At 42.8% G+C, this 27,606-nt stretch overlaps 1 protein-coding gene across 4 annotated transcripts in view; it reads right to left on the bottom strand.

Annotated features, from left to right (window-relative positions):
- The window catches only part of LOC140209884 (synaptonemal complex protein 3-like), a 189,158-nt gene that overhangs the window by 17,844 nt on the left and 143,708 nt on the right, over positions 1-27,606 (bottom strand). For all 4 annotated transcript variants that reach the window (XM_072278513.1, XM_072278514.1, XM_072278515.1 and 1 more), the window contains exons 6-7: positions 22,310-22,409; positions 18,289-18,387 (exon numbers count right to left, since the gene is read on the bottom strand). In XM_072278513.1, the coding sequence (XP_072134614.1) occupies positions 18,289-18,387; positions 22,310-22,409 (199 nt within the window). The remainder of the gene's footprint in view (positions 1-18,288; positions 18,388-22,309; positions 22,410-27,606) is intronic.

Here is a 27,606-nt window from a genome sequence, read left to right as displayed (position 1 = left end):
TATACAAATTATATTTTTGTCCTCCTTTGTTATTCTTCATTATAACCTGTTTTCTACCTCCTTTCACTCCTATTTCTCATGACATAGGCCATTCATCCATCATTAAGGAAACTCTTCACTCAGGACATGCCCTCTTCTCATTGCTACCATCAAGTGGGAGGTACAGGAGACTGAAGACACACACTCAACGTTTTAGGAACCACCTTTTCCCCTCTGCCATCAGATTTCTGAATAGACAATGAACCCATGAACACTAACTCAGTATTTTCCCTGTCTTTTTAGCTCTATTTAATTTTATATAACATGTGTGTGTATGTATTGCAATTCAATGTTTCTATTATCACGACATTTTGTGGAAGAGGTTACTAGGAAAGTTGACGAGGGTAAAGCGGTGGATGTTGTCTATATGGACTTCAGTAAGGCCTTTGACAAGGTCCCACACGGAAGGTTGGTTAGGAAGGTTCATTTGTTAGATATTAATATTGAAGTAGTAAAATGGATTCAGCAGTGGCTGGATGGGAGACGCCAGAGAGTGGCGGTGGATAACTGTTTGTTGGATTGGAGTCCGGTAACTAGAGTGCCTCATGGATCTGTACTGGGTCCAATGTTATTTGTCACATACGGTAATGATCTGGATGATGGGGTGGTAAATTGGATGAGTAAGTATGCAGATGATACTAAGATAGGTGGAGTTGTGGATAATTAAGTAGGTTTTCAAAGCTTGCAGACAGATTTAGGCCCGTTAGAAGAGTAGGCTGAAAGATGGCAGATGGAGTTTAATGCTTATAAATGTGAGGTGTTACATTTTGGTAGGACTAATCAAAATAGGACATACATGGTAACTGGTAGGGCACTGAAGAATGCAGTAGAACAGAGGGATCTAGGAATAATAGTGCATAGTTCCCTGAAGATGGAATCTCGTGGATAGGGTGGTGAAGAAAGCTTTTGGTATGCTGGCCTTTATAAATCAGAGCATTGAGTATAGGAGTTGGGATGTAATGTTGAAATTGTACAAGGCATTGGTGAGGCCAAATTTGGAGTACTGTGTACAGTTTTGGTCACCGAATTATAGGAAAGATGTCAACAAAATAGAGAGAGTACAGGGAAGATTTACTAGAATGTTACCTGGGTTTCATCACCTAAGTTACAGAGAAAGGTTGAACAAGTTGGGTCTTTATTCTTTGGAACGTAGAAGGTTGAGGGGGGACTTGATAGAGGTATTTAAAATTATGAGGGGGATAGATAGAGTTGATGTGGATAGGCTTTTTCCATTGAGAGTGGGGGAAGATTCAAACAAGAGGACATGAGTTGAGAGTTAAAGGGAAAAAGTTTAGGGGTAACATGAGGGGGAACTTCTTTACTCAGAGAGTGGTAGCTGTGTGGAACAAGCTTCCAGCAGAAGTGGTTGAGGCAGGTTCGATGTTGTCATTTAAAGTTAAATTGGATAGATATATGGACAGGAAAGGAATGGAGGATTATGGGGTGAGTGCAGGTAGGTGGGACTAGGTGAGAGTAAGTGTTCGGCACGGTCTAGAAGGCGAAATGGCCTGTTTCCGTGCTGTAATTGTTATATGGTTATTTGCCAGTGATATTAACCCTGCTTCTGGTTCTGTAGTCTCTGCCTGCTCACACAGCTATTCCTGCAAACTATTTACTTTCACATGCCCAGAAGCACCACCCTGATTTCTCACCACCCACTTATACCAGGGGTAACTCACAGCAACCAATTAAATAATTGGCACCATGATAACATAGCAGTTAGCGAGTCACTATTACAGCTCAGGGTGTCGGAGTTCTAAGTTCAATTCAGGTGCCACATGTAAGGAGTTTGTACATTCTCACCATAAACTGCATGGGCTTCCTCCTGGTGCTCCAGTTTCCTCCCACAGTCCAAAGACATACAGGTTAGGAGGTTAATTGGTCATTGTAAATTTTCCTATGATTAGGCTAGTGTTAAACAGGTGGGATGCTGGGTGGTGTGGCTTGTTGGGCCAGAAGGGCCCATGTTGTATCTATAAATAAGATAGATAGATAAATAGATAGATAATAGATAGATAATTCAATACGCCTGCATACGTGAGAAAACCAGTCCATCTGGGAGAAACCTTCCCAGTCATAGGGAGAACATGCAAACTCCACACAACAGTACTGCAGCTCAGAACCGAACCTGAAACGCTGGAGCTGTGAAGCAACTGAACTACTGCAATCATTTTTATTGCTTGATCTTTCTTCAATATTTTAAATCCTGCAATGTTCAAGTCATAGTCCTGACTTTTGTTTCTGTATCCAAGCCTCAGTAATTCCTTCTTCTCATCACACAGAACACTATACAACAATACAGGTCCTTTGGCCCACAATGTTGTGCTGACATTTTAACCTAGTCAAAGATCAATATAACCTTTTCCTCCCACACAGCCCTCCATTTCTCTATCATTCATGTGCCTATCTAAGAGTTTATTAAATGTCCCTGAAGTATTTGTTTCTACCATCAGCCCTGGCAGGGCGTTTCACTCTCTGTGTAAAGACTTACCTCTGACATCTTCCCTATACTCTCCTCCAATCAACTTAAAATTATGTCCTCTCGTAGTAGTAATTTCTGTCTAGGGAAAGTCTTTGATTGCCTTCTTATTATACACACAGGGTGTTTTGCTGTACATTTTTGATATGACTTCCTCCTTTCTGAGGGACCGGATTTATGAGTATTTAGATAGACATGGATAAATTAAGAATAGTCAGCATAGCTGTGTGCATGGTAGGTTATGTCTAACCAAGCTTATGGAGTTTTTTGAGGAAGTTACCAGGAAAGTTCATGAAGGCAAGGCAGTGGATGTTGACAACATGGATTTTAGTAAAGCATTTGACAAGTTACCGGATTGGAGATTGATCAATAAGGTATTCAAGATGAGATAGTAAACTGGATTAAACAATGGCTTTGTGGGAGAAGCCTGAGAGTTGCAATAGATGGTTGCCTCTCTGACTGGAGGCCTATTACTGTGGAGTGCTGCAGGAATCGGGCCGGGCCTGTCGCAGATGTCATCAAGATTAGGGGTGTAATGGACAACGAGGAAGGCTGTCATGGCTTAGAGCTGGTAAAGTGAGCTGAAAAATGGCGATGGAATTTAATGCAGACAAGTGTGAGGTGTTGCACTTCAGTAAGACCAATCAGGATAGGTCTTACACAGCGAACAGCAGGACACTGAGAACTGCGGGAGAACAAAGGCATCTTGGAATACAGATCCATAATTCATTGAAAATGGCATCACAGGTAGATAGAGTCGTAAAGAAAACTTTTGGCACATTGGCCTTCATAAATCAAAATACTGAGTACAGGAGATAGGACATTATGTTAAAATTGTATAAGACATTGGTGAGGCCTAATTTGGAGTATTGTGTGCAGTTTTGGTCACCCACGTACAGGAAAGATGCATGTAAGGTTGAAAGAGTACAAAGAAAATTTGCAAGTATGTTGCCGGGTCTGTAAGACCTGAGTTATAAGATTGACTAGTTTAGGACTATATTCATTGAAACATAGAAGACTGAGGGGAGATTTGATAGAGGTATACAAAATTATGAGGGCTAGATGCTAGGTTTTTTCCACTGAGATTGGGTGGGACTACAACCAGAGATCATGGGTTAAGGGTGAAAGGTGAAAAGTTTAAGGGGAATATGAGGGGTAACTTCTACACTCAAGAGGGTCCTGAGAGTATGGGCGAGCTGCCAGCACAAGTGGTGCATGCAAGCTCAATTTTACCGTTTAAGAGAAATTTGGATAGGTACATGTATGGTAGGAGTATGGTGGGCCATGGTGCCGGTGCAATTCAATTGGAATAGGCAGTTTAAATGGTTCAGCATGGAGTAGGTCAGCTGAAGGGCCTGTTTCTGTGCTGTACATTTCTATGACTTTATTTTATTATTTACTGTCCTCCAATTTCCTCTTGTTAAAATTTAGGTAGCATATGTTTCTATTAAGAACATCTTCCCCTCCACCATCAGGTTTCTGAATAGTCCATGAACCCACGGACACTACCTGGTCATTCCTTTTTTTCACACTACTTATTTATTTTGTAATTTATAGTAATTTTATGTTTTTGCATTGTACTATTGCCAAAAAACAACAAATTTGACACAGAACATAATGCTGTTCCCACCAAATTACATCAGCAATTAAATGGCTACCTAAACTAATCTGCCTACACAATATCCATATCCCTCTATTTTCCTCACATTCATGAGACCATAAGATATAGGAACAGAATTAGGCCATTTGGTCCATCAAGTCTGCTCTGCCATTTCATCATAGCTGATCCAATTTTCCTCTCAGCCCCAAACTCCTGCTTTCTCCTTGCATCCCTTTATGCCCTGACCAATCAAGCATCCATCAATCTCTGCCTTAAATACACATAAAGACTTGGCCTCCACAGCTACCTGTGGCAAATAATCCTGCAGATTCACTACTCTCTCGCTAAAGAAATTCCTTTCATCTCCATTCTAAAAGGACACCACTCTATTCTGTTATGGTAACTTCGCACACTTTATGACCTTAACACCTGGAACTTTCACCATACTGCTAGTGTCTTTCATACTGAAGACAGTTCGTCTGCCATTTCGAACCCCCCCCCACATTACTGACTCTCCAGCATCATTTTCCAGCAGTCCAATATCCACTTTCGTCTCTCTTTTACTGTTTACGTATCTGAAGAAACTTATGGGATCCTCTTTTTTTAAATGACTTTTTAGTTGCCTTCTGTTGTTTTTTTAAAAGCCTCCCAATCCACTAACTTCCCACTAAGTTTTGTTCTATATACCCTTTCTTTGGCTTTTATGTTGGCTTTGAATTCTCTTGTTGGTCACTGTCGTGTCATTTTTCCTTTAGAATACTTCCTTTTTGGAATGTATATATACTGTGCCTTCTGAATTATTTACAGAAATTCCAGCCACTGTTGTTCTGCTGTCATCACTGCCAGTGTTCTTTTCCAATCAATTCATGCCAGCTCCTCTTTCATGCCTCTGTAACTCCCTTTACTCCAATGTAATACCGATAGATCTGACTTTAGCTTCTCTTCAAATTTCAGGGTGAAATCGATCATATTATGATCACTTACCCCAAGGGTTCTTTTTACCATAAGCTCTCTAATCAATTCTGATTCACTGCACAACAATCAATCCAGAATAGCTGATCTCCTAGTGGGCTCAACCATGAGCCACTCTAAAAAGCCATCTCATAGGCACTCCAGGAAATCTTCCTCTTGGAATCCAGCACCAGTCGGATTTTCCCAATCAATCTGCATATCGAAATCCCCCATGACTATTGTAACATTGCCGTTTTGGCATGCATTTTCTATCTCCCACTGTAATTTGTAGAACACATTGTTGCTACTGTTTGGGGGTCTGTATACAACTCCTGTCACGGTCTTTTTACCCTTGCAGTTCGTTAGCTCTATCCACAATGATTCCACACCTTCTGACCCTATGTCACCTCTTTCTAATGAATTTGTGTGTCTATCTGAACGTCTCTTAAAAGTTGAACAAACTCTTCTTGGGCTTCCAGCCGGGTACAGGTATTAATTATAACTAATGTTATAAATACCACCAGACCGGACATGCCCAGAAATCATCCCTGAAGAAGATGGGAGAGTTCAGAAGATGGTAGAAACATGAGAAGAGTTTGTCATATGTGCCGGGAAAACATTAGATCCTTTTTTGTCTCTTAAACGTCTTGAAATGAATGCTAACATCGTATTTGCCTTCCTCACCACAGATTCAACCTGCAAATTAACTTTTAGAGAATCCTGCACAACGATTTCCAAGCCCTTTTGCACCTTAGTATTATGTATTTTCTCTCTATTTAAAAAAGTCAAACCTCCTACCAAAGTGCATGATCATACACTTCCCGACACTGTATTCCACCTGCCATTTCTTTGCCCATTCTCCTAATCCGTCTAAGTCCTTCTGTAGCCTCTCTACTTAAAGTCTCTTGTGTTTCTGCTTCTAACACCCTCTCCAGGCAGCGCATTCAAAGCACCCACCACTTTTCTGTGTAAAAAAATTTACACCTCAAATCTCCTTTGAAATATTCCCCCCCCCACCCCCACCCCCAAGTTTAAATGCATGCCCTCTGGAATTATACACTCCAACCCTTGGAAAAAGATACTGTCTATGTACTCTATCTGTCCCTTTCATAAACCTCTACCTGTCCCTCTTATAAACCCCTATCAGATCTCCCCTCAGCCTCCGCTGCCCCAGAGAACACAACTCAAGTTTCTCCAAACTCTACCTATAACACATGCCTTCTAATCCAGGCAACATGCAACATCCTGGCAAGTCTCTTTTGCACCCTCTCCAGAGCCTTGACATCCTTCCTATAATGGTGATAATAAACCTGATTGGGTTTCTGGGTTGTTAGATCCTTCTCCTCTCATACTTTGCCACCTGCTTCGGTACTTTTTGTGTCAGATTGTGAACACAGCGCAGCACAAAACACAAACCAATCTTCTGTCCGTGGACTCACTTTACACCACACGCTGTCGGAGCAGTGCTGCCAGGATAATCAAGGACACAACCCACCCAACCAACACACTTTTCATCCCTCTTCCCTCCGGGAGAAGGCTCAGGAGCTTGAAGACTCGTACGGCCAGATTTGGGAACAGCTTCTTTCCAACTGTGATAAGACTGCTGAATGGATCCTGACCCGGATCTGGGCCGTACCCTCCAAATATCCGAACCTGCCACTCGTTCTTTTTTGTGCACTACCTTACTTCCCATTTTTCTATTTATGATTTATAATTTAAATTTTTAATATTTACTAATTTTAACTATTTTTAATATCTTTAATATTTAATATTTGTAATCCAGGGAGTGTGAAGCGCAGAATCAAATATCACTGTGATGATTGTACATTCTAGTACCAATTGTTTGGTGACAATAAAGTATAAAGAGCCTTCGGTACAATGGGTTCCTTAACCAGACCTGATCAAGGATCAAAGACCAATTTTATTTACCATATACATTTATATGCATTAGGAATTTGTTGTGATGTGTTGGTCAGGGTGGAACATGCAAAAATATTCAACAATAATAAAGAGTAGAACATTATATAAAAAATAAGGAAATATATTAAGACTGTAAGACATAGGAGCAGAATTAGGCAATTCAGCCCATCAAGTCTGCTCTGCAATTCCATCATGGCTGATCTTGGATCCCAGTCAACACCATACATCTACCTTTTCGCCATATTCTTTGATGCCCTGACCAATCAGGAATCTATGAATTTCTGCGTTAACCCATGGACTTGGCCTCCATCGCCATCTGTGGCAGACTATTCCATAAATTTACTACTCTCTGGCTAAAAAAATTCCTCCTTACCTCTGTTCTAAAAGGTTGCCCCTTAATTTTGAGGCTGTGCCTCTTGTTGTGGAGACACCCACCACAGGAAACATCCTCTCCATATCCATCCTATCTAGTCTTTTCAACATTCAGTTGGTTTCAATGAGATTGAAGAGGAGAGGCTGTACTTGATTTGGTATTGGGAAATGAACCTGGTCAATGTCAGATCTCTCAGTGGGAGAGCTTTTTTGAGAGAGTAATTATAATTCCATCTCCTTTACAATAGTATTGGAGAGAGATAGGAACAGACAAGTTAGAAAAGTATTTCATTGGAGTAAGGGGAATTATGAGGATATCAGGCAGGAAATTGGAAGCTTAAACTGGAAACAGATGTTCTCAGGGAAAAGTACGGAAGAAATGTGGCAAATGTTCAGGGGATATTTAACCATATATAACCATATAACAATTACAGCACGGAAACAGGCCATCTCGGCCCTTCTAGTCCATGCCGAACTTACACTCACCTAGTCCCACCGACCTGCACTCAGCCCATAACCCTCCATTCCTTTCCCGTCCATATATCTATCCAATTTAACTTTAAACGACAACATCGAACCTGCCTCAACCACTTCTGCTGGAACCTCGTTCCATACAGCTACCACTGAGTAAAGAAGTCCCCCCTCAAGTCACCTCTAAACTTTTGCCCTTTAACTCTCAACTCATGTCCTCTTGTTTCAATCTCCCCCATTCTCAATGGAAAAAGCCTATCCAAGTCAACTCTATCAATCCCCCTCATAATTCTAAACACCTCTATCAAGTCCCCCCTCAACCTTCTACGCTCCAAAGAATAAATACCTAACTTTTTCAACCTTTCTCTGACTCTTAGGAGATGAAACCCAGGCAACATTTTAGTAAATCTCCTCTGTACTCTCTCAATTTTATTGACATCTTTCCTATAATTCGGTGACCAGAACTGTACACAATACTCCAAATTTGGCCTTAACAATGCCTTATACAATTTCAACATTATATCCCAATTCCTATACTCAATGCTCTGATTTCTAAAGGCCAGCATACCAAAATCTTTCTTCACCACCCTATCCACATGAGATTCCACCTTTAGGGAACTATGCACCATTATTCCTATTCTCTGTTCTACTGCATTCTTCAATGCCCTACCACTTACCATGTATGTCCTATTTTGATTAGTCCCACCAAAATGTAGCACCTCACATTTTTCAGCATTAAACTCCATCTGCCATCTTTCAAGCAACACACATCAAAGTTGCTGGTGAACGCAGCAGGCCAGGCAGCATCTCTAGGAAAAGGTACAGTCAACGTTTCGGGCCGAGACCCTTCTTCAGGACTAACTGAAGGAAGAGCTAGTAAGAGATTTGGAAGTGGGAGGGGGAGGGGGAAATCCAAAATGATAGGAGAAGACAGGAGGGGGAGGGATGGAGCCAAGAGCTGGACAGGTGATTAGCAAAAGGGATATGAGAGGACCATGGGACAGGAGGCCCAGGGAGAAGGAAAAGGGGGAGGTGCCTCAGTAAAGGCCTCACCTTTGTCCCCCTTCGCCCACACCTCAGCGAGTTCCATGTTCACCATGACGCGGAACTCTTCTTCCGCCATCTCCATTTCCGAGCCTACTTCTTTGGCAAGGGCTCTTCCACCCCCACCGATGACCCCTTCTCCCGTCTTCAACCCTCCTCCTCTTCATGGAAACCTTGCTCTGGTCTTCTGCCTGCTCTGGATCTCTTTATTGCTAACTGCCGACTGGACATCAACCGTCTCGACTTCACCGCACCTTGTTCCCATTCCAACCTTACTCTTTCTGAACGCTCTGCTCTCCACTCCCTCCGCACTAATCCTAACCTTACTATTAAACCCGCCGATGGAGGGGGGGGGTGCTGTTGTAGTCTGGCGTACTGACCTCTACGTTGCCAAGGCGCAGCGACAACTCGCGGATACCTCCTCTTATTTACCCCTCGATCGTGACCCCACTAAGGAGCACCAGGCCATTCTCTCCCACATTATCACCGACTTTATCCGCTCAGGGGATCTCCCATCCACTGCTACCAACCTTACAGTTCCCACACCTCGCACTTCCCGTTTCTACCTCTTACCCAAGATCCACAAACCTGCCTGTCCTGGCAGACCTATTGTCTCAGCTTGCTCCTGCCCCACCGAACTCGTTTCTGCATACCTCAACACGGTTTTATACCCCCTTGTTCAATCCCTTCCTACCTATGTTCGTGACACTTCTCACGCTCTTAAACTTTTCGATGATTTTAAGCTCCCTGGCCCCCACCGCTTTAATTTCACCATGAATGTCCAGTTCCTATATACTTCTATCCCCCATCAGGAAGGTCTCAAGATCTCTCTTTTGTGGATTCCAGACCTAATCAGTTCCCCTCTACCACCACTCTGCTCCGTCTAGCGGAATTAGTCCTTACTCTTAATAATTTCTCCTTTGGCTCCTCCCAGTTCCTCCAAACTAAAGGTGTGTCTATGGGCACCCGTATGGGTCCTAGCTATGCCTGCCTTTTTGTTTGCTTTGTGGAACAATCTATATTCCAAACCTATTCTGGTATCTGTCCCCCACTTTTCCTTCGCTACATCAACGACTGCATTGGCGCTGCTTCCTACACGCATGCTGAGCTCGTTGACTTCATTAACTTTGCCTCCAACTTTCACCCTGCCCTCAAGTTTACCTGGTCCATTTCCGACACCTCCCTCCCCTTTCTAGATCTTTCTGTCTCTATCTCTGGAGACAGCTTATCTACTGATGTCTACTATAAGCCTACTGGCTCTCACAGCTATCTGGACTATTCCTCTTCTCACAGTCTCTTGCAAAAATGCCATCCCCTTCTCGCAATTCCTCCGTCTCCGCCGCATCTGCTCTCAGGATGAGGCTTTTCATTCCAGGACGAGGGAGATGTCTTCCTTTTTTAAAGAAAGGGGCTTCCCTTCCTCCACCATCAACTCTGCTCTCAAACACATTTCCCCCATTTCACGCACATCTGCTCTCACTCCATCCTCCCGCCACCCCACTAGGAATAGGGTTCCCCTGGTCCTCACCTACCACACCACCAGCCTCCGGGTCCAACATATTATTCTCCATAACTTCCGCTACCTCCAACAGGATCCCACCACTAAGCACATCTTTCCCTCCCCCCACCCCTGCTTTCCTCAGGGATCTCTCCCTACGTGACTGCCTTGTCCATTTGCCCTCCCCCCATCCCTCCCTACTGATCTCCCTCCTGGCACTTATCCTTGTAAGCGGAACAAGTGCCCTTATACTTCCTCCCTTACCACCATTCAGGGTCCCAGACAGTCCTTCTAGGTGAGGCGACACTTCACCTGTGAGTCGGCTGGAGTGATATACTGCGTCCGATGCTCCCGATGTGGCCTTCTGTTGGCGAGACCCGACACAGACTGGGACAAGGTTCCATCCGTTATTTATTTATATGCACACATTCTTTCTCTCTCTCTCCTTTTTCTCCCTCTGTCCCTCTGACTATACCCCTTGCCCATCCTCTGGGTTTTTTTTTCCCCCTCTCCACCTTTTCCTTCTCCCTGGGCCTCCTGTCCCATGATCCTCTCATATCCCTTTTGCCAATCACCTGTCCAGCTCTTGGCTCCATCCCTCCCCCTCCAGTCTTCTCCTATCATTTTGGATCTCCCCCTCCCAATTTCAAATCTCTTAGTAGCTCTTCCTTCAGTTAATCCTGACGAAGAGTCTCGGCCCGAAATGTCAACTGTACCTCTTCCTAGAGATGCTGCCTGGCCTGCTGCGTTCACCAGCAACTTTGATGTGTGTTGTTTGAGTTTCCAGCATCTACAGAATTCCTCGTGTCTGCCATCTTTCAGCCCACTCTTCTAACTGGCCTAAATCTCTCTGCAAGCTTTGAAAATCTACTTCATTATCCACAATGCCACCTATCTTAGTATCATCTGCATACTTACTCATCCAATTTACCACCCCATCATCCAGATCATTAATATATATGACAAACAACATTGGACCCAGTACAGATCCCTGAGGCACACCGCTACACACCCTCCTCCAATCTGACACACAGTTATCCACCACTACTCTCTGGCATCTCCCATCCAGCCACTGCTGAATCCATTTTACTACTTCGATATTAATGCCTAACAACTGAACCTTCCTAACTGACTTTCCGCGTAGAACCTTGTCAAAGGCATTCCTGAAGTCCATATAAACAACATCCACTGCTTTACCCTCGTCAACTTTCCTAGTAACCTCATCAAAAAATTCGATAAGGTTTGTCAAACATGAACTTCCATGCACAAATCCATGTTGACTGTTCCTAATCAGATCCTATCTATCCAGATAATTATATATACCATCTCTAAGAATACTTTCCATCAATTTACACACCACTGACATCAAACTCACAGGCCGATAATTGTTAGGTTTACTCTTAGAACCCTTTTTAAACAATGGAACCACATGAGCAATATGCCAATCCTCCGGCACCATCCCCGTTTCTGATGACATTTGAAATACTTCTGTCAGAGCCCCTGCTATTTCCACACTACCTTCCCTTTAGGTCCTAGGGAATATTTTGTCTGGACCTGGAGACTTATCCACTTTTATATTCCTTAAAAGCGCCAGTACTTCCTCTTCTTTAATCGTCATACTTTCCTTAACTACCCTTCTTGTTTCCTTTACCTTACACAACTCAATATCCTTCTCCTTAGTGAATACCGAAGAGAAGAAATTGTTCAAATTCTCCCCCATCTCTTATGGCTCCGCATACAGCCGTCCACTCTGATTCTCTAAGGGACCAATTTTATCCCTCACTATCCTTTTGCTATTAATATAACTATAGAAACCCTTTGGATTTATTTTCACCTTACTTGCCAAAGCAGCCTCATATCTTCTTTTAGCTTTTCTAGTTTCTTTAAGATTCTTTTGACATTCTTTATATTCCTCGAGCAGCTCATTAACTCCAAGCTGCCTATATTTATTGTAGGTCCCTCTCTTTTTCCAAACCAAATTTCCTATATCCCTTGAAAACCATGGCTCTCTCAAACTTTTAACCTTTCCTTTCAACCTAACAGGAACATAAAGATCCTGTACCCTCAAAATTTCACCTTTAAATGACCTCCATTTCTCTATTACATCCTTCCCATAAAACAAATTGCCCCAATCCACTCCTTCTAAATCCTTTCACATCTCATCAAAGTTAGCCTTTCTCCAATCAAAAATCTCAACCCTAGGTCCAGTGCTATCCTTCTCCATAATTATATTGAAACTAATGGTATTGTGATCACTGGACCCGAAGTGCTCCCCAACACATACCTCCGTCACCTGCCCTATCTCATTCCCTAACAGGAGATCCAACACTGCCCCTTCTGTCATTGGTACCTCTATGTATTACTGCAAAAAACTACCTTCCACACATTTGACAAACTCCAAACCATCCAGTCCTTTTACAGAATGGGCTTCCCAGTCTATGTGTGGAAAATTAAAATCTCCCACAATCACAACCTTGTGCTTACTACAAATATCTGCTATCTCCTTACAAACAAAGGCGTCACTATACCTTTCCTATTCCTCAATTCCACCCAAATAGCCTCCCTAGTAGAGTCCACTAATCTATCCTACCAGAGCACTGCTGTAATATTTTCTCTGACAAGCAATGCAAAACCTCCCCTTCTTGCCCCTCCTATTCTATCACACCAGAAGCAACGAAATCCTGGAATCTTTAGTTGTCAATCACACCCCTCCTGCAACCACGTTTCACGAATAGCTACAACATATTTCCAGGTATCAATCCACGCTCTAAGCTCATCCACCTTTCTTACAATGCTCCTAGCATTAAAATAGATGCATTTAAGAAACTCTCCACCTCTTACTCTCTGCTCATCCTTAATGGAGCAAACAACTTTATCATCTTTTTCTTCCTTGTCCCCTACATCTTTGGTCTGAGTGCTCCTGATCTCTGTCCCCTGCCTATCCTCCCTCACATACTGTCTACTAGCTTTCTCTATTTGTGATCTAACCTCCCCTCTCCTAGTCTCTTTAATTTGATTCCCACCCCCCAACCATTCTAGTTTAAAGTCACCTCAGTAGCCCTCCCAAATCTCCCCACCAGGATATTGGTCCCCCTAAGATTCAAGTGTAACCTGTGTGTGGAGTTCTGCATAGGTATGTTCCAATGAGACAGGGAAGTTATGGTAGTGTACAAGAACCGTGGTGTACAAAGGCTGTAACAAATCTAGTCAAGAAAAGAAAAGCTTACAAAAGGTTCAGAGAGCTAGGTAATGTTACAGATCTAGATTATAAGGCTAACAGGAAAGAGCTTAAGAAGGAAATTAGGAGAGCCAGAACGGGCCATGAGAAGGCCTTGGTGGGCAGGATTAAGGAAAACTCCCAGGCATTCTACAAGTATGTGAAGAGCAAGAGGATAAGACATTAAAGAATAGGACCTATTAAGTGTGACAGTGGAAAAGTATGCATGGAACCAGAGGAAATAGCAGAGGTACTTAATGAATACTTTACTTCAGTATTCACTATGGAAAAGGATCTTGGTGATTGTAGTGATGACTTGCAGCAGACTGAAAAGCTTGAGCATGTAGATATTAAGAAAGAGGATGTGCTGGAGCTTTTGGAAATCATCAAGTTGGATAAGTCGCCGGGACCTTATGAGATGTATCCCAGGCTACTGTGGGAGGCGAGGGAGGAGATTGCTGAGTCTCTGGCGATGATCTTTGCATCATCAATGGGGACGGGAAAGGTTCCAGAGGATTAGAGGGTTGCGGATGTTGTTCCTTTATTCAAGAAAGGGAGTAGAGATAGCCCAGGAAATTAAAGACCAGCGAGTCTTACCTCAGTGGTTGGTAATTTGATTGAGAAGATGCTGAGAGGCAGGATTTATGAATATTTGGAGAGGTACAATATAATTAGGAATACTCAGCATAGCTTTGTCAAGGGCAAGTCGAGCCTTATGAGCCTGATTCAATTTTTTGACAATGTGACTAAACACATTGATGAAGGAAGAGCAGTAGATGTGGTGTGTATGGATTTCAACAAGGCATTTGATAAGGTACCCCATGCAAGGCTTATTGAGAAAGTAAGGAGGCATGGGATCCAAGAGGATATCACTTTGTGGATCCAGAACTGGCTTGCCCACAGAAGGCAAAGAGCGGTTGTAGACAGATCATATTCTGCATGGAGGTCGATCACCAGTGGTGTGCCTCAGGGATCTATTCTGGGACCCTTGCTCTTCGTGATTTTTATAAGTGACCTGAATGAGGAAGTGGAGGGATGGGTTAGTAAGTTTGCTGATGAAACAAAGGTTTTGTGTTGTGGATAATGTGGAGGGCTGTCAGAGGTTACAGCGGGACATTGACAGGATGCAAAACTGGGCTGAGAAGTGGCAGATGGAGTTCAACCTAGATAAGTGTGAAGTGGTTTATTTTGGTAGGTCAAATATGATGGCAGAATATAGTATTAATGGTAAGACTCTTGGCAGTGTGGAGGATCAAAGGGATCTTGGGATTCAAGTCAAGAGGACACTCAAAGCAGCTGCGCAGGTTGACTCTGTGGTCAGAAGGCATACGGTGTATTGGCCTTCATCAATCGTGGAATTGAATTTGTAACCCAGAGGTAATGTTGCAGCTATATAGGACCCTGGTCAGACCCCACTCAGTTCTGGTCGCCTCACCACAGGAAGGATGTGGAAGCCATATTAAGGGTGCAGAGGAGATATACAAGGATGCTGCCTGGATTGGGGAGTATGCCTTATGAGAATAGGTTGAGTGAACTCGGCCTTTTCTCCTTGGAGCGACGGAGGATGAGAGGTGACCTGATAGAGGTGTATAAGATGATGAGAGGCATTGATCGTGTGGATAGTCAGAGGCTTTTTCCCAGAGCTGAAATGGTTGCCATAACAGGACACAGGTTTAAGGTGCTGGGGAGTAGGTACAGAGGAGATGTCAGGGGTAAGTTTTCTGCTCAGAGAGTGGTGAGTGCGTGGAATGGGCTGCCGGCAACGGTGGTGGAGGCGGATACGATAGGGTCTTTTAAGAGACTTTTGGATAGGTACATGAAGCTTAGAAAAATGGAGGACTATAGGTAAGCCTAGTAATTTCTAAGGTAGGGACATGTTCAGCACAACTCTGTGGGCCGAAGGGCCTGTATTGTGCTGTAGGTTTTCTATGTTTCTATGATTCTCGATCCCCACACATTCTTCTAAATTCCTGTGAGTACAGGCCCAAGGCTGCCAAAAGCTCCTCATATTTTAATCCCTTCATTCCTGGAATCATCCTCATGAACTTCCTCTGGACTCCCTCCAATGAAAACACATCCTTTCTGAGATAAGGGGCCAAAATTGTTGACAATACTCCAAGTGTGTCCTGACTAATGTCTTATAAAGGCTCAGCATTATCTCCCTGCCTTTATATTCTATTCCCCTTGAAATAAATGTCAACATTGCATTTGCCTTCTTTACCACAAACTCAACCTATAAATTAATCTTCTTGGAGTCTTGCAGAGGATTCATAAGTCTTCCTGCACCTCTAATGTTTGAACCTTCTCCCTATTTAGATAATTGTTGTTCCTTTTGTTCACTATTGTTCCTTTTACCAAAATGCATTATCATACGTTTCCCAACACTGTATTCCATTTGCCACATTTTTGTCCATTCTTCCAATTTGTCTCGGTCCTGCTGCAATCGTATTGCTTCCTCAACACTACCTACCCCTCCACCTATCTTTGTATCATCCGCAACCTTTGCCACAAAGGCATCAATTCCATTATCTAAATCATTGACAAACAATGTGAAAAGTAGCGGTCCCAGTACTGACCCCTGAGGAACACCACTAGTCACTGGCAGCCAACCAGAAAAGGCCCCTTTTATTCACACTCATTGCCTTCTGTCAGCCAGTCCTCTATCCATGCAGTATCCTTTCTGTAACACCATAGGATTTTATCTTGTTAAGCAACCTTGTGTGGATAATACAGAAAGGCTAATAAAGTTAGATGTCAGAGTCCTCTGGAAAAGAAACTATTTTCCCACACCGGCCCTTTAGTGATATGATAATTTTCCACAACCATTTTTTATTTAACACAGTAAGATGCTATGTTTGCACTGGAATGTGTAGCTCCCAGTACACCCTTGGGTGCGTTGGTTGCTAACACAAATGACACATTTTTCGATGTATGTTTCAATGTACATGAGATAAATACATATGAATCTGCAATTTCAAACATCTGTTAACCCACCCCACTGCAGTCCCCACCACCACCACTTTATCATTTCCTGTCAGTCACCTTATATGCAGATACAACTGTTAGTTACTTTATGTACAGATACAGAGACACTTTACATGCATAAAATCAGTTTATGTACATACACTAATTATCTGTACTTTTATAATGGCTTTATTGTCTTCTTAAGCTTATTGTGTTTTTTATGCTGCATCGGATCCACAGTAACAATCACTTCACTCTCCTTTATATTTAAGTTGGAGGTTGATAGATTTTTGTAGAAACGCTGCATAAGACCTTGGAAAAATCACCTCCATGCTGTGGATGCCTAGCCTTATCTGCATCCCGACGACCGTATACAGGAAGAACAGCATCGCAATAAGGTGAGCTACAAAAATTATACAACCTTGAGATTTATCTCCTAACAGGCAGCCACAAACAAGAATTCTAAAAGAACCCATTAAAAAAAGCTAACAAACACCCAATGCACATAGAGGAAAAAAACACAAATCGTGCAAACAATAAAAGCAAGTAACAACATTCAAAACTAAAGTGAGTCCATAGATACGAAGCCTGGAACAGGCCCACATCCTCAGCCTCAGTTCACCACACAGCAGAGCAAAACAGAGCTTGCAGACAAAAAGCATGGAGCAGGCCAAAGCCTCAGGTTCGCAGAGAGCAGAGTAAATGTCATGGAGCAGCAAGGAGAACCGGCTTGACCCTTGTCTCTGGTCCTGACACCCGGCATCAGCCCGCATTTAAACTGTCCAAACAACTGGTCATCTCTTGCACTAGGACCTGGGCCCTGTCGTTTTAATATGCTCTGGACCTGGACCTGCCGCCACGTTCCAACCTGTACCCGACCTTTCCAAATTGACCCGGTGTTTAGAGCGATCCAACCTCTCTTTCAATTTAGGTGGACGGGCTCCAAAACTCTTCCATCCCGACTCCGTCTCAACCACGTCTTGACCTTGATCCGATCACTTCTCCTCAAACATGTCTCGACCTCGCTCCAACTTTGTATCACACTCACATGCCTCAACCCTTAAATCAGCCTTGCCTTCACTTACCTCTTCATTGTTTGAGGTGATTTACCACAATTTTCCACAAAAAAAGTTCTATTACTAAAGTAAATAGTTGTAACTCTTGCTTTATGAAACACCAGTAAGCTGGCGCCCATCTTCAGTAGCACCATCTTAATCCCGAAGACAGTATATGTATAGCAGCATGGTTAGATGAGAAGATCAAAGATTCAAGATTGTTTAACGTTATTTTCAGTAAACAAACAGAAAGGAGAGTTAAATAATTGCTACTCCAGATCCGATGCAGTCCCAAAAAAAATATAAATACATAAGATAGCTTATATACAGATTGATTGCACGTATATAAAGTGACAATAGGCACAGGAGTGTTTATATATAAGGTATCCGACAGGTAATGATAAGGTAGTGGTGGTTGAGGGCTGTGGAGGGCTGGGTTCCTGATTGGAGGTGTTGAGCAGCCTTACGGTTTCAGGAAAGAAACCTTTTATGTCTGGTAGTCCTGGTATGGATGCTACGTAGCCTCTTCCCTGATGGGATTGGAATGAACAATCCATCAGAAATAGACAAGCAAAAGAATTAAGTTTCAACGAAAAGTACTTTGGATTGGCATTCTTTTATTAAAAAGAGAAGGACTGTTCAGAGAATTGTCTATTCCCACCCCTCTCCAGGATTTACCTTCAGGAACTGGTCAAACAACTGCTTAATGCTCTTCAGCCTTTGTCCTTGGACCACCCTCATCTGCTGGAAAAGCTTCTGTTGCTGCCGAAACAGGTTCTGCGGAAGAAGTGCATCAAGACTTACATCCTCTCTGAAGGATTCCCTTTCTCAACTAGCATGAATACACAGGAGATTGACAACATCAGTACAAGCTGTGTAGAAATGCAGAAAGCCTCCCTGTGATGGATCACTTGGCAGGACTCTGGATGAGTACTCACTTCCTTCCAAACCTATATCAGTTCTTACTCCTCAAAGTTCAAATACTTCTCTTGTGTTGAAGCTCAATCCACTCAAGCTATCAGAAACCTTCTCACCTCAACCCCAATCGCCACAGATGACTTTGCAAGCTGAGTTCAAAAGTTCATTTATTATCAAAGTATGTATCTATATACAACTGAGATTAGTCTTCTCCAGATAGCCACGAAACAAAGTAAGAAAATGAAAGTCATTCAGACAACCATCAAACACACCCCCACCCACACATAAAGAACGGCATCCCGATCATCAACCCCCAAACTGCCCTCCGGAACAAAATGGAACAAGAACATCAACACCCCTCAAGATCCTTCTCCCAACCCCCCGCAACATGAACCCACAAAACCCTCCCCTCACACAACAAAACGGAAAAAGAACAGGCATAAAAAATCACAGAATATAAAAACCCTAAGTCTAAAAAAGTCCATAAACACAAAAACACGATACTATCCTCTAACATCACCGACGTTCATCAAAAGAGAGGAACAACACATGAGACAGAGGCCCATTTGCCTGCCACAGCGAGCCACACAGCACTAGCCCACTCACAGACAAGGCAGGCATTCACCGCTGAACTCTCCAAATGCAGTTGAACATCACCTCATGCCCCTGAGCCTCACACACCTCTGAGTTTCTTTGCATTGAGACTGTCCAAGTACGCATTCGCTTCCCATAATCTTCTCAGAGATAGCAAAGTGTTGGATCACTCAAACAATCTCCAAACTGTAAATCACAGTCATTAGGAATGATTAAAATTGGGGGGGGGGGGGGTTTGATAAATGCTAGGCTATAAGACATAGGAGCAGAATGAGTCCATTTGGCCCATCGATTCTGCTCCATCATGGCTGATTATTCTTCTCAACCTCACTCTCCTGTCTTCATCCCATAATATTTGATGCCCTGACCAATCAAGAACCTATCTTTCTCATCTTTAAATATACCCAATGATCTGTCCTCCACAGACATCTGTGACAATGAATATTCTCGATTACTAAGGGTATCAAAGGTTTCATGGAGAAGGCAGGAGAATTTAGAGGGATAATAAATCAGCTGTGATGGTATGGTGGAACAGACTTGATAAGCCAAATGCCTAATTCAGCTCATACGTCTAATAGTCTAATTCCGAGAAATTAAACTTCCAGTGGTTGAGCTGGGATTCCCCGGAAATCAATCAATGAGTACTGTCCAACTGGTGGACTTCGTACTTTCACTCCTGAGCATGGCAGAATACACCTGGCTGACGCATTTACTTGGAACACTCGCCGTATATGCTTCATCCTCATTTCAAAATCTGGTAAGGTAGTTTCAAACTGCTTTTACTTCATTGTGAATCAAATTCTATAATCAAGTCTGATGAGTGTCTCAGGACAATAACACACATACACACATCAGGATAACCTTACGCACTGTGTTAATTTCATTTCTATACGAGAATCACACAAAAACTATTCAAGTTACTTTGAAAAGTGGAGTTCAAATGATCAAACTGAGCAGCCAAAATGAAGTTGACATTGTGCATTAATTACACATGATGACCACCTTGCTCATTCTTAGGTGCCATTTAGCACTCTACTTCATAGAACAGTACAGCATAGTACGGGCCCTTCAGCCCATGAGGTTATGCTGACATTTTAACCTACTTCAAGTTCAATCTAACCCTTTTCTCACACATAGCCCTCCATTTTTCTGTCATCCGTGTGCTTACCAAAGAGTCTTAAATGTCCCTAATCTATCGACTCTACCACTGCCCTGGCACAATGTTCCATGCACCTCTGCGTAAAGAACTTACCTCTGGCATGTACCCCTATACTTTCCTCTAATTACCTTTAAATTATGCCCTCTCATCATGGCCACTGGCGCCCTGGAAAAAAGTTCAACGTAAATTTATTATCAAAGTTTTAGATGTAATGCCAAATCTTCGCAAACTCCAAAGGAAGTAGAAGCCCTGCCGCCCATTCTTCGTAATTATACTTATGTGTTGGGATTGGACAGAAATTATAACACTGAGAAATTTGAAGTTGCTATCCCTCTTCAACTCTGATAAACTAATGGACCTCTGATTTCCTCTTCTTGAGGTCAATGATCAGCTCCTTTGTCTTGCTGACATTGAAGAAGTTATTGTTATGGCTTCACTCTGTCAGATTTTCTATGTCCCTCCTATCTGCTGATTTCATCTCCACCTTTGATTCAGCCAACGACAGTGGTGTCATCTGTAAACTTAAATCTGGTAAGAAGCCTATGGCTTTCCACTCGATCTATGCCTCTTATAATTTTGTACACCTCCATGAAGTTACCTCTTATCCTCCTTTACTCCAAAGAGAAACACCCTAGCTCACTTGATGGATCCTCATAAGACAATCCAGGCAGCATCCTGGTAAGTGTCTTCTGCACCCTCTAGAGTTTCCACATCCCTCCAAAATGAAGTGATCAGAACGGGGCATAATACTCCGAGTGTGGTATAACCAGACTTTTATTGAGCTACATTACCTCGTGGTTCTTGAGTTTATCTCTCAACTAAGGAAAGCCAACATAACATATGCCTTAACAAGTCTATCAACTTGAAGGATCTATGAACATGGATCCCAAGATCTCTCTGTTCCTCCTCACTTCTAAAAGTCCTGCCATTACCCCTATACTCTGACTTCAAATTCAAACTTGAAGTATATCACTTCATATTTCTCTGGATGAAACTCCATCTACTCTTCTCAGCCCTGCTCTGCATCTTGCCAATGTCCCGTAGTAATTTACAACAACCTTCTACACTATCCACAACACTTGCTAGTTCCTCCAGCATTTTGTGTGTGGCTACCACCACCCTTTGTGTCATCTGCAATACCTCTGAATATTTTCCCATTAGCCTGCCACATCATCTCACAGCTGATCTACCACTCAAATATATACCCTACCCCGTGTTACACCACTATTTCTTCATATCATTTCTATCACAATAAATCTGGACTTAACGCTGTGTTACATAGAGGACACTAAATGAAGAAACTGCGATGGTTCTTTATAAAGTGAAATTCTTTAGATTGTTCTATAGATAGGCACATGAACGTGAGGAAAATGAAAGGATATGGACATTGTGTAGGCAAAAATTGATTACTAATTTAATTGGTTCAGCACAATATTATGGGCCGAAGGGCCTGTTCCTGGGCTGTACTGCTCTACAGTATATTCCATGCTCTTCTTAAGAAAGCTAATGTCCCTGCACAGTTTTACTAAATCAGTGCTATATTTCGTTGTTTATATACACTCATGAGGATGAGAGGTGACCTGATAGAAGTGTATAAAATGATGAGGCATTGATCGTGTGGATAGTCAGAAGCTTTTTCCCAGGGCTGAAATGGCTAACACGAGAGGGCACAGTTTTAAGGTATTTGGAAGAAGGTAGAGATGTCGGGGTAAGTTTTTTTACGCAGAGTGGTGATTGTGTGGAATGGGCTGCCGGCGACTGTGGTGGAGGCAGATACAAGGGTCTTTCAAGAGTCTCCTGGATAGGTACATGGGGCTTAGAAAAATAGAGGGCTATGGGTAACCCTAGGTAATTTTTAAAGTACATGTTCGACACAGCATTGTGGGCCGAAGGGCCTGTATTGTGCTGTAGGTTTTCTATGTTTCTATTAAATAGGTTGTTAAGTTCTATGTAACATCATGGAGACATTGCAAATGTACAAATCATAGAGTTAAACAGAAGATGAAATAAAAATATTCAAGACAATACTTCTATTTTCTCTTCTTGGTCTTTGGCCTTCTGAATATCTTTCTCCCACTGCTGGAAGATTCCAGTGAACTGCTTACAATAATCATCCGAAAGCTTTTGCCTTTATAAATAAAACAGAGCAAAAATTTATAACATGGGCAATGAATCTAATAACCATTTAATGATCAGTATCAGTCACAATCAGCACCAAACAATGCCACCTCATATATCAGGAATACATTGTGGCCACTTCATTAGGTATACCTGCTCGTAAATGCAAATATCTAACCAGCCAATCATGTGGCAGAAAAGCAATGCATAAAAGCATACAGACATGATCAAAAGGTTCAGTTGATGTTCAGGACAAACATCAGAATGGGGAAGAAATGTGATCTGAGTGGTTTTGACTGAGAATGATTGCTGGTGCCAGATGGGGTGGTTTGAGCATCTCAGAAACTGGTGATCTCTTGGAATTTTCACGCACAAAAGTCTCTGGAGCGTACAGACAAAACATCTAGTGTGTAGCCGTCTTTGAGTGAAAATGTCTTCTTAATGAGAGAGGTCAGAGGCGAATGCCCAGACTGGTTTAAGCTGACAGTAACTCTTTGAGCAGCAGCCAATCGGAGATAGGACGACTGAGCCAGGAACGCTAATTGAGTAGAAACGGCAGTGACTCATGGCAGTTTGGAACTTTGAGCCGCAGTCAATCAGAGTTTGGGATTGATTGGCAAGAACAAATTAAAGCAAGCAGGGGCAAGTGGAGCGACCATTGTTGGAGCAGCCATGGACAGAGTTAGGATGAAGATTTTTAGACTTTAGCTCTTTGAGGCTTCAGCAAGGACGGGCTTGAGTAGGGAGAAAGAATATGTCCCTCTCACTATACCCCTTGTCCATGCTCTGGGCTTTTTCCCCCACTCCCCCTTTTCTTTCTCCCTAGGCCTCCTGTCCCATGATCCTCTCATATCCCTTTTGCCAATCAACTGTCCAGCTCTTGGCTCCATCCCTCCCCCTCCTGTCCTCTCCTATCACTTTGGATTTCCCCCTCCCACTTTCAAATCTCTTACTAGCTCTTTTTTCAGTTAGTCCTGACGAAGGGTCCCAGCCCGAAACGTCGACTGTACCTCTCCCTATAGATGCTGCCTGGCCTGCTGCGTTCACCTGAAACTTTTATGTGTGTATTGCTCTTCCTTCTTTATATTTGCTCAGTTAGAACAGTAGAAATGCCAGACAGAATAATGGAATGCTCTTCCTGTGCGATGTGGGAGCCAGGGAGACCTCCGCTGTCCCTGATGAATACACATGTCAGAAGTACATCCACTGCAACTTCTAAGGAGTCGGAGCTGGGACTCTGGATCATTTGGGAGGCTGAGGGAGTGATAGATAGTTTATTCCAACAGTCACATCAGCAGCAGGAGCTGGCCACAGCAATGAGTTTTCTTGTGGGTCGATGACACTTGTTTAAAAGGAGAGCTTCATGGGCATTCAGGTTTATTTGGACAGTCCAATCAGCGCAGGAGCAGGCCACAGAGACCAGGTTTCTCACAGATAGGTGACACTTGTTTAAATTGTATTGAATTGACTTTATTTCTTACATCCTTCACATACATGGGGAGTAAAAATCTTTAAGTTATGTCTTTGTCTAAATGTGCAATGAGCAATCAAAGTAATTTATAATAAACAGAACAGTCAATGTAACATAGAAATACACTCAAATCAGCGTGAGTTCATCAGTCTGATGGCCTGATGGAAGAAACTGCCTCGGAGGCTGTTGGTCCTGGCTTTTATTACATTTCCCGGAAGGTAGCAGCTGGAATAGATTGTGGTTGAGGTTACTCGGGTCCCCAATGATCCTTCGGGCCCTTTTTTCACACCTGTCTTTGTAAATGTCCTGAATCATGGGAAGTTCACAACTACAGACGCGCTGGGCTGTCCACACCACTCTGCAGAATCCTGTGATTAAGGGAGGTAAGTTCCCATACCAGGCAGTGATGCAGCCAGTCAGGATGCTCTCAACTGGGCCCCTGTAGAAAGTTCTTAGGATCTGGAGGCCCATACCAAACTTCCTCAACTGTCTGAGGTGAAAGAGATGCTGTTGTGAAGAAGGGACAAGCAGGGCGGTCATTGTTGAGTGTAGGCCAGTAGTGAGAGTAAGAGTGTCAGCTTTTGGCTCAAAGGAGGCTTCGGCTCAAAAGAGGCATTGGCTCTGGGAAAGCTTCTGTTAAGGTTCCTTTTTCTCTCTCTCTTACTGCACCTAGTGCAGTGAATGTCTCTTGTGTGTTCTTCATATTGGATGTAACAGTCCTGGGAGACCCAGAGACTCCCAGGGAACTACATCCGTGTGAAGTGCATCTGCCTGCAGCTCCTTGAAGACCGTGTTAGGGATCTGGAGCAGCAGCTGAATGACCTTCAGCTTGTACAGGAGAGTGAGCAGATAATCGATCAAAGATCCTTTCCACATCTACTCTGCCTAGGCCTTTCAACATTCAAAAGGTCTCAATGAGATCGCCCCTCATCCTTCTAAATTCCAGCGAGTACAGACCCAGAGCTATCAAATGTTCCTTGGATTATAATCCTTTCATTCCTGGAATCATCCTTGTGAATGGCGTCTGGACACTCTCCAATGCCAGCACGTCTTTTATATGATGAGGAGCCCAAAACTGTTCACAATACTCAAGGTGAGGCCTCTCTAGTGTCTTATAAAGCTTCAGCTCTTGTATTCAAAACCCCTTAAAATGAATGCTAACATTGCATTTGCCTTCCTCATCACCAACACAACCTGCAAGTTAACCTTTAAGGTGTTCAGCACAAGGACTCCCAGTCCCTTTGCATGTCAGATTTTTGGATTTTCTCCCCATTTGGAAAATAGTCTGCACATTTATTTCTACTACCAAAGTGCACAGCCATGCATTTTCCAACATTGTATTTAATTTGCCACTTTCTTGCCCATTCTCCTAATCAGTCTAAGTCCTTCTGCAGCCTATCTGTTTCCTCAATACTACGAGCCCCTTCACCAATATTCGTATCATCTGCAAACTTGGCAACAAAGCCATCTATTCCATCATTTAAATCATTGATATACAGCATAAAAAGAAGCGGTCCTAACACTGACCCCCTGAGGAACACCACTAGTCACTGGTAGCCAACCAGACTAAGATCATTTTATTTCCACATGCTGCCTCCTACCAATCAGCCAATGCTCCAACCATGTCAGTAACTTTCCTGTAATACCATGGGCTCTTAACTTGGTAAGCAGCCTCATCTTTGGCACCTTGTCAAAGGCCTTCTGAAAGTCCAAATGTACAAAATCCACTGCATCCCCTTTATCTATCCTACTTGTAGTTTCCACAAAGAATTCTAACAGGCTTGTCAGGCAAGATTTTCCCTTAAGGAAACCATGCTGACTTTGTCCTATCTTGTCCTGTGTCACCAAGTGCTCCATTACCTTATCCTTAACTAGCACCTTCCCAACCACTGAGGTCAGGCTAACTGCTCTATAATTTCATTTCTGCTGCCTTCCTCCTTTCTTAAAGAGTGGAGTGACATTTGCAATTTTTCAGTCCTCTGGCACCACGTCAGTCCAATGATTTTTGGAAGATCATTGCTAATGCTTCCGCAATCTCTAGTGACACCTCTCAGAACCTGAGGGTGCAGTTCATCTGGTCTGGGTGACTTAGATCTTTCAGCTTTTTGAAGACCTTCTCCCTTGTAATAGTAACTGCACTCATTTCTCTTCCCTCACACCCGTCAATATCTGGCACACTGCTAGTGTCTTCCATTCATCTGCCATTCATTGTCCTCTATTATTATTTCTCTGGCCTCATTTTCTAGCAGTCTGATATCCACTCTCATCTCTCTTTTAATTTTCAGAGACATGAAAAAAATTTTATTATCCACTTTGATTTCTGGTGTAATCACCTGGACTTTTCCAGGTCCATAAGCGTCTTGAATGGTTTTTAAAGTAGGTATTCATAATAACGCAGTTATTCATCTTGCGCCATTCTACCCATTTCTCGCTGCTTTAATTTCTTTCCCCCAGTCCAAATTTTCCTATGGTATTTCCATCACCACCTTGTCATACTTTAGCATTTAGATCCAAGTTCCATAACCCAGTAATATGTCATGTAAAAGTAAAACTTAAAAAACTAAAGAAGCAAAAACCTTGACTACTCGCAATTAACTAAAGACAAAAATTTACAATTTAAGTAAGACATAGGTCAGAAGAGTGATGAAGTTCTGCAAACAAGAGAAAAGTCTGCAGATGCTAGAAATCTCAGCAACACACACAAAATGCTGGAGGAACGTAGCAGACCAGGTAGCATCTACAGAAAAAGCGCTGCCAAAGGGTTTCGGCCCAGAACGTCAACTGCGCTATTTTCCATAGATGCTGCCTGGCCTGCTGAGTTCCTCCAGCATTTTGTTTATGATGTTCTGTAAAATGAGTTAGGTGCTAAGTTAGAGGGCAGGACCTCCAGGGTTGTGATCTCAGAATAACTACCCATACTACTGAAGTCAGAACTAGGAAGATAATACAGTTTTAGCATGTGGCTAAGGAGTTGATGTAGGAGGAAGGGCATAAGATTTTTGGATTATTGGGCTCTCTTCCAGGGAAGGTAGGACCTGTACAGAAGAGATGGTTTGCACATAAACTGGAAAGGTGCCAATAACCTAGGAGAAAGGTTTGCTACTGCTACAAGGTGAGGTTTAAATTAAAGTTGCAGGAGGTGGGACAGAAAAGAATAGAGGTTGTGGTGACAGATATTGTTAAGATCCAAAAAAGCAAGGAATCAAAAGATTGCGCATGATGTCCTGAGTTGCATATATTTCACTGCTAGAGGTATCATAGGAAAGGCAGATGAGCTCAGGGCATGGATCAACACATGGAATTATGATATTGTAGGCATTAGTGAGACTTGTTTGCAAAAGGAGCAGGACTGGCAGTTCAATATTCCAGGGTTTTGTTGTTTTAGATGCGACAGAAGGGAGGGATTAAAGGAGGAGGGATGGTGATACTAGTCAGGGAAAATGCCACAGTGGTGCTCAGTCAGGGCAGACTGGAGAATTTGTCTAGTGAAGCGCTATAGGTGGAACTGAGAAATAAGAAAGGTATGACCACGTTAATGGGGCTATATTACAGAACACCCAGCAGTCTGTTGTAAGAAACACAAGGTTATTATAAGATTTAAAGATTCAAAGTGCATTTATTATCAAAAAATGTATGAATCATACAACCTTGAGATTTATTTGCTAACAAGCAGTCACAAAGCAAGGAACCTGAAAGAACCCAATGAATAAAATAAGACCAAACCCCCAGTGCCCAC

This window comes from Mobula birostris, chromosome 14 (genome assembly GCF_030028105.1).
Source record: "Mobula birostris isolate sMobBir1 chromosome 14, sMobBir1.hap1, whole genome shotgun sequence".
Lineage (NCBI taxonomy): Eukaryota > Metazoa > Chordata > Chondrichthyes > Myliobatiformes > Myliobatidae > Mobula > Mobula birostris.
The sequence above is the reverse complement of the archived record's forward strand: the minus strand, read 5'-3'. Positions and strand labels throughout refer to the sequence as shown.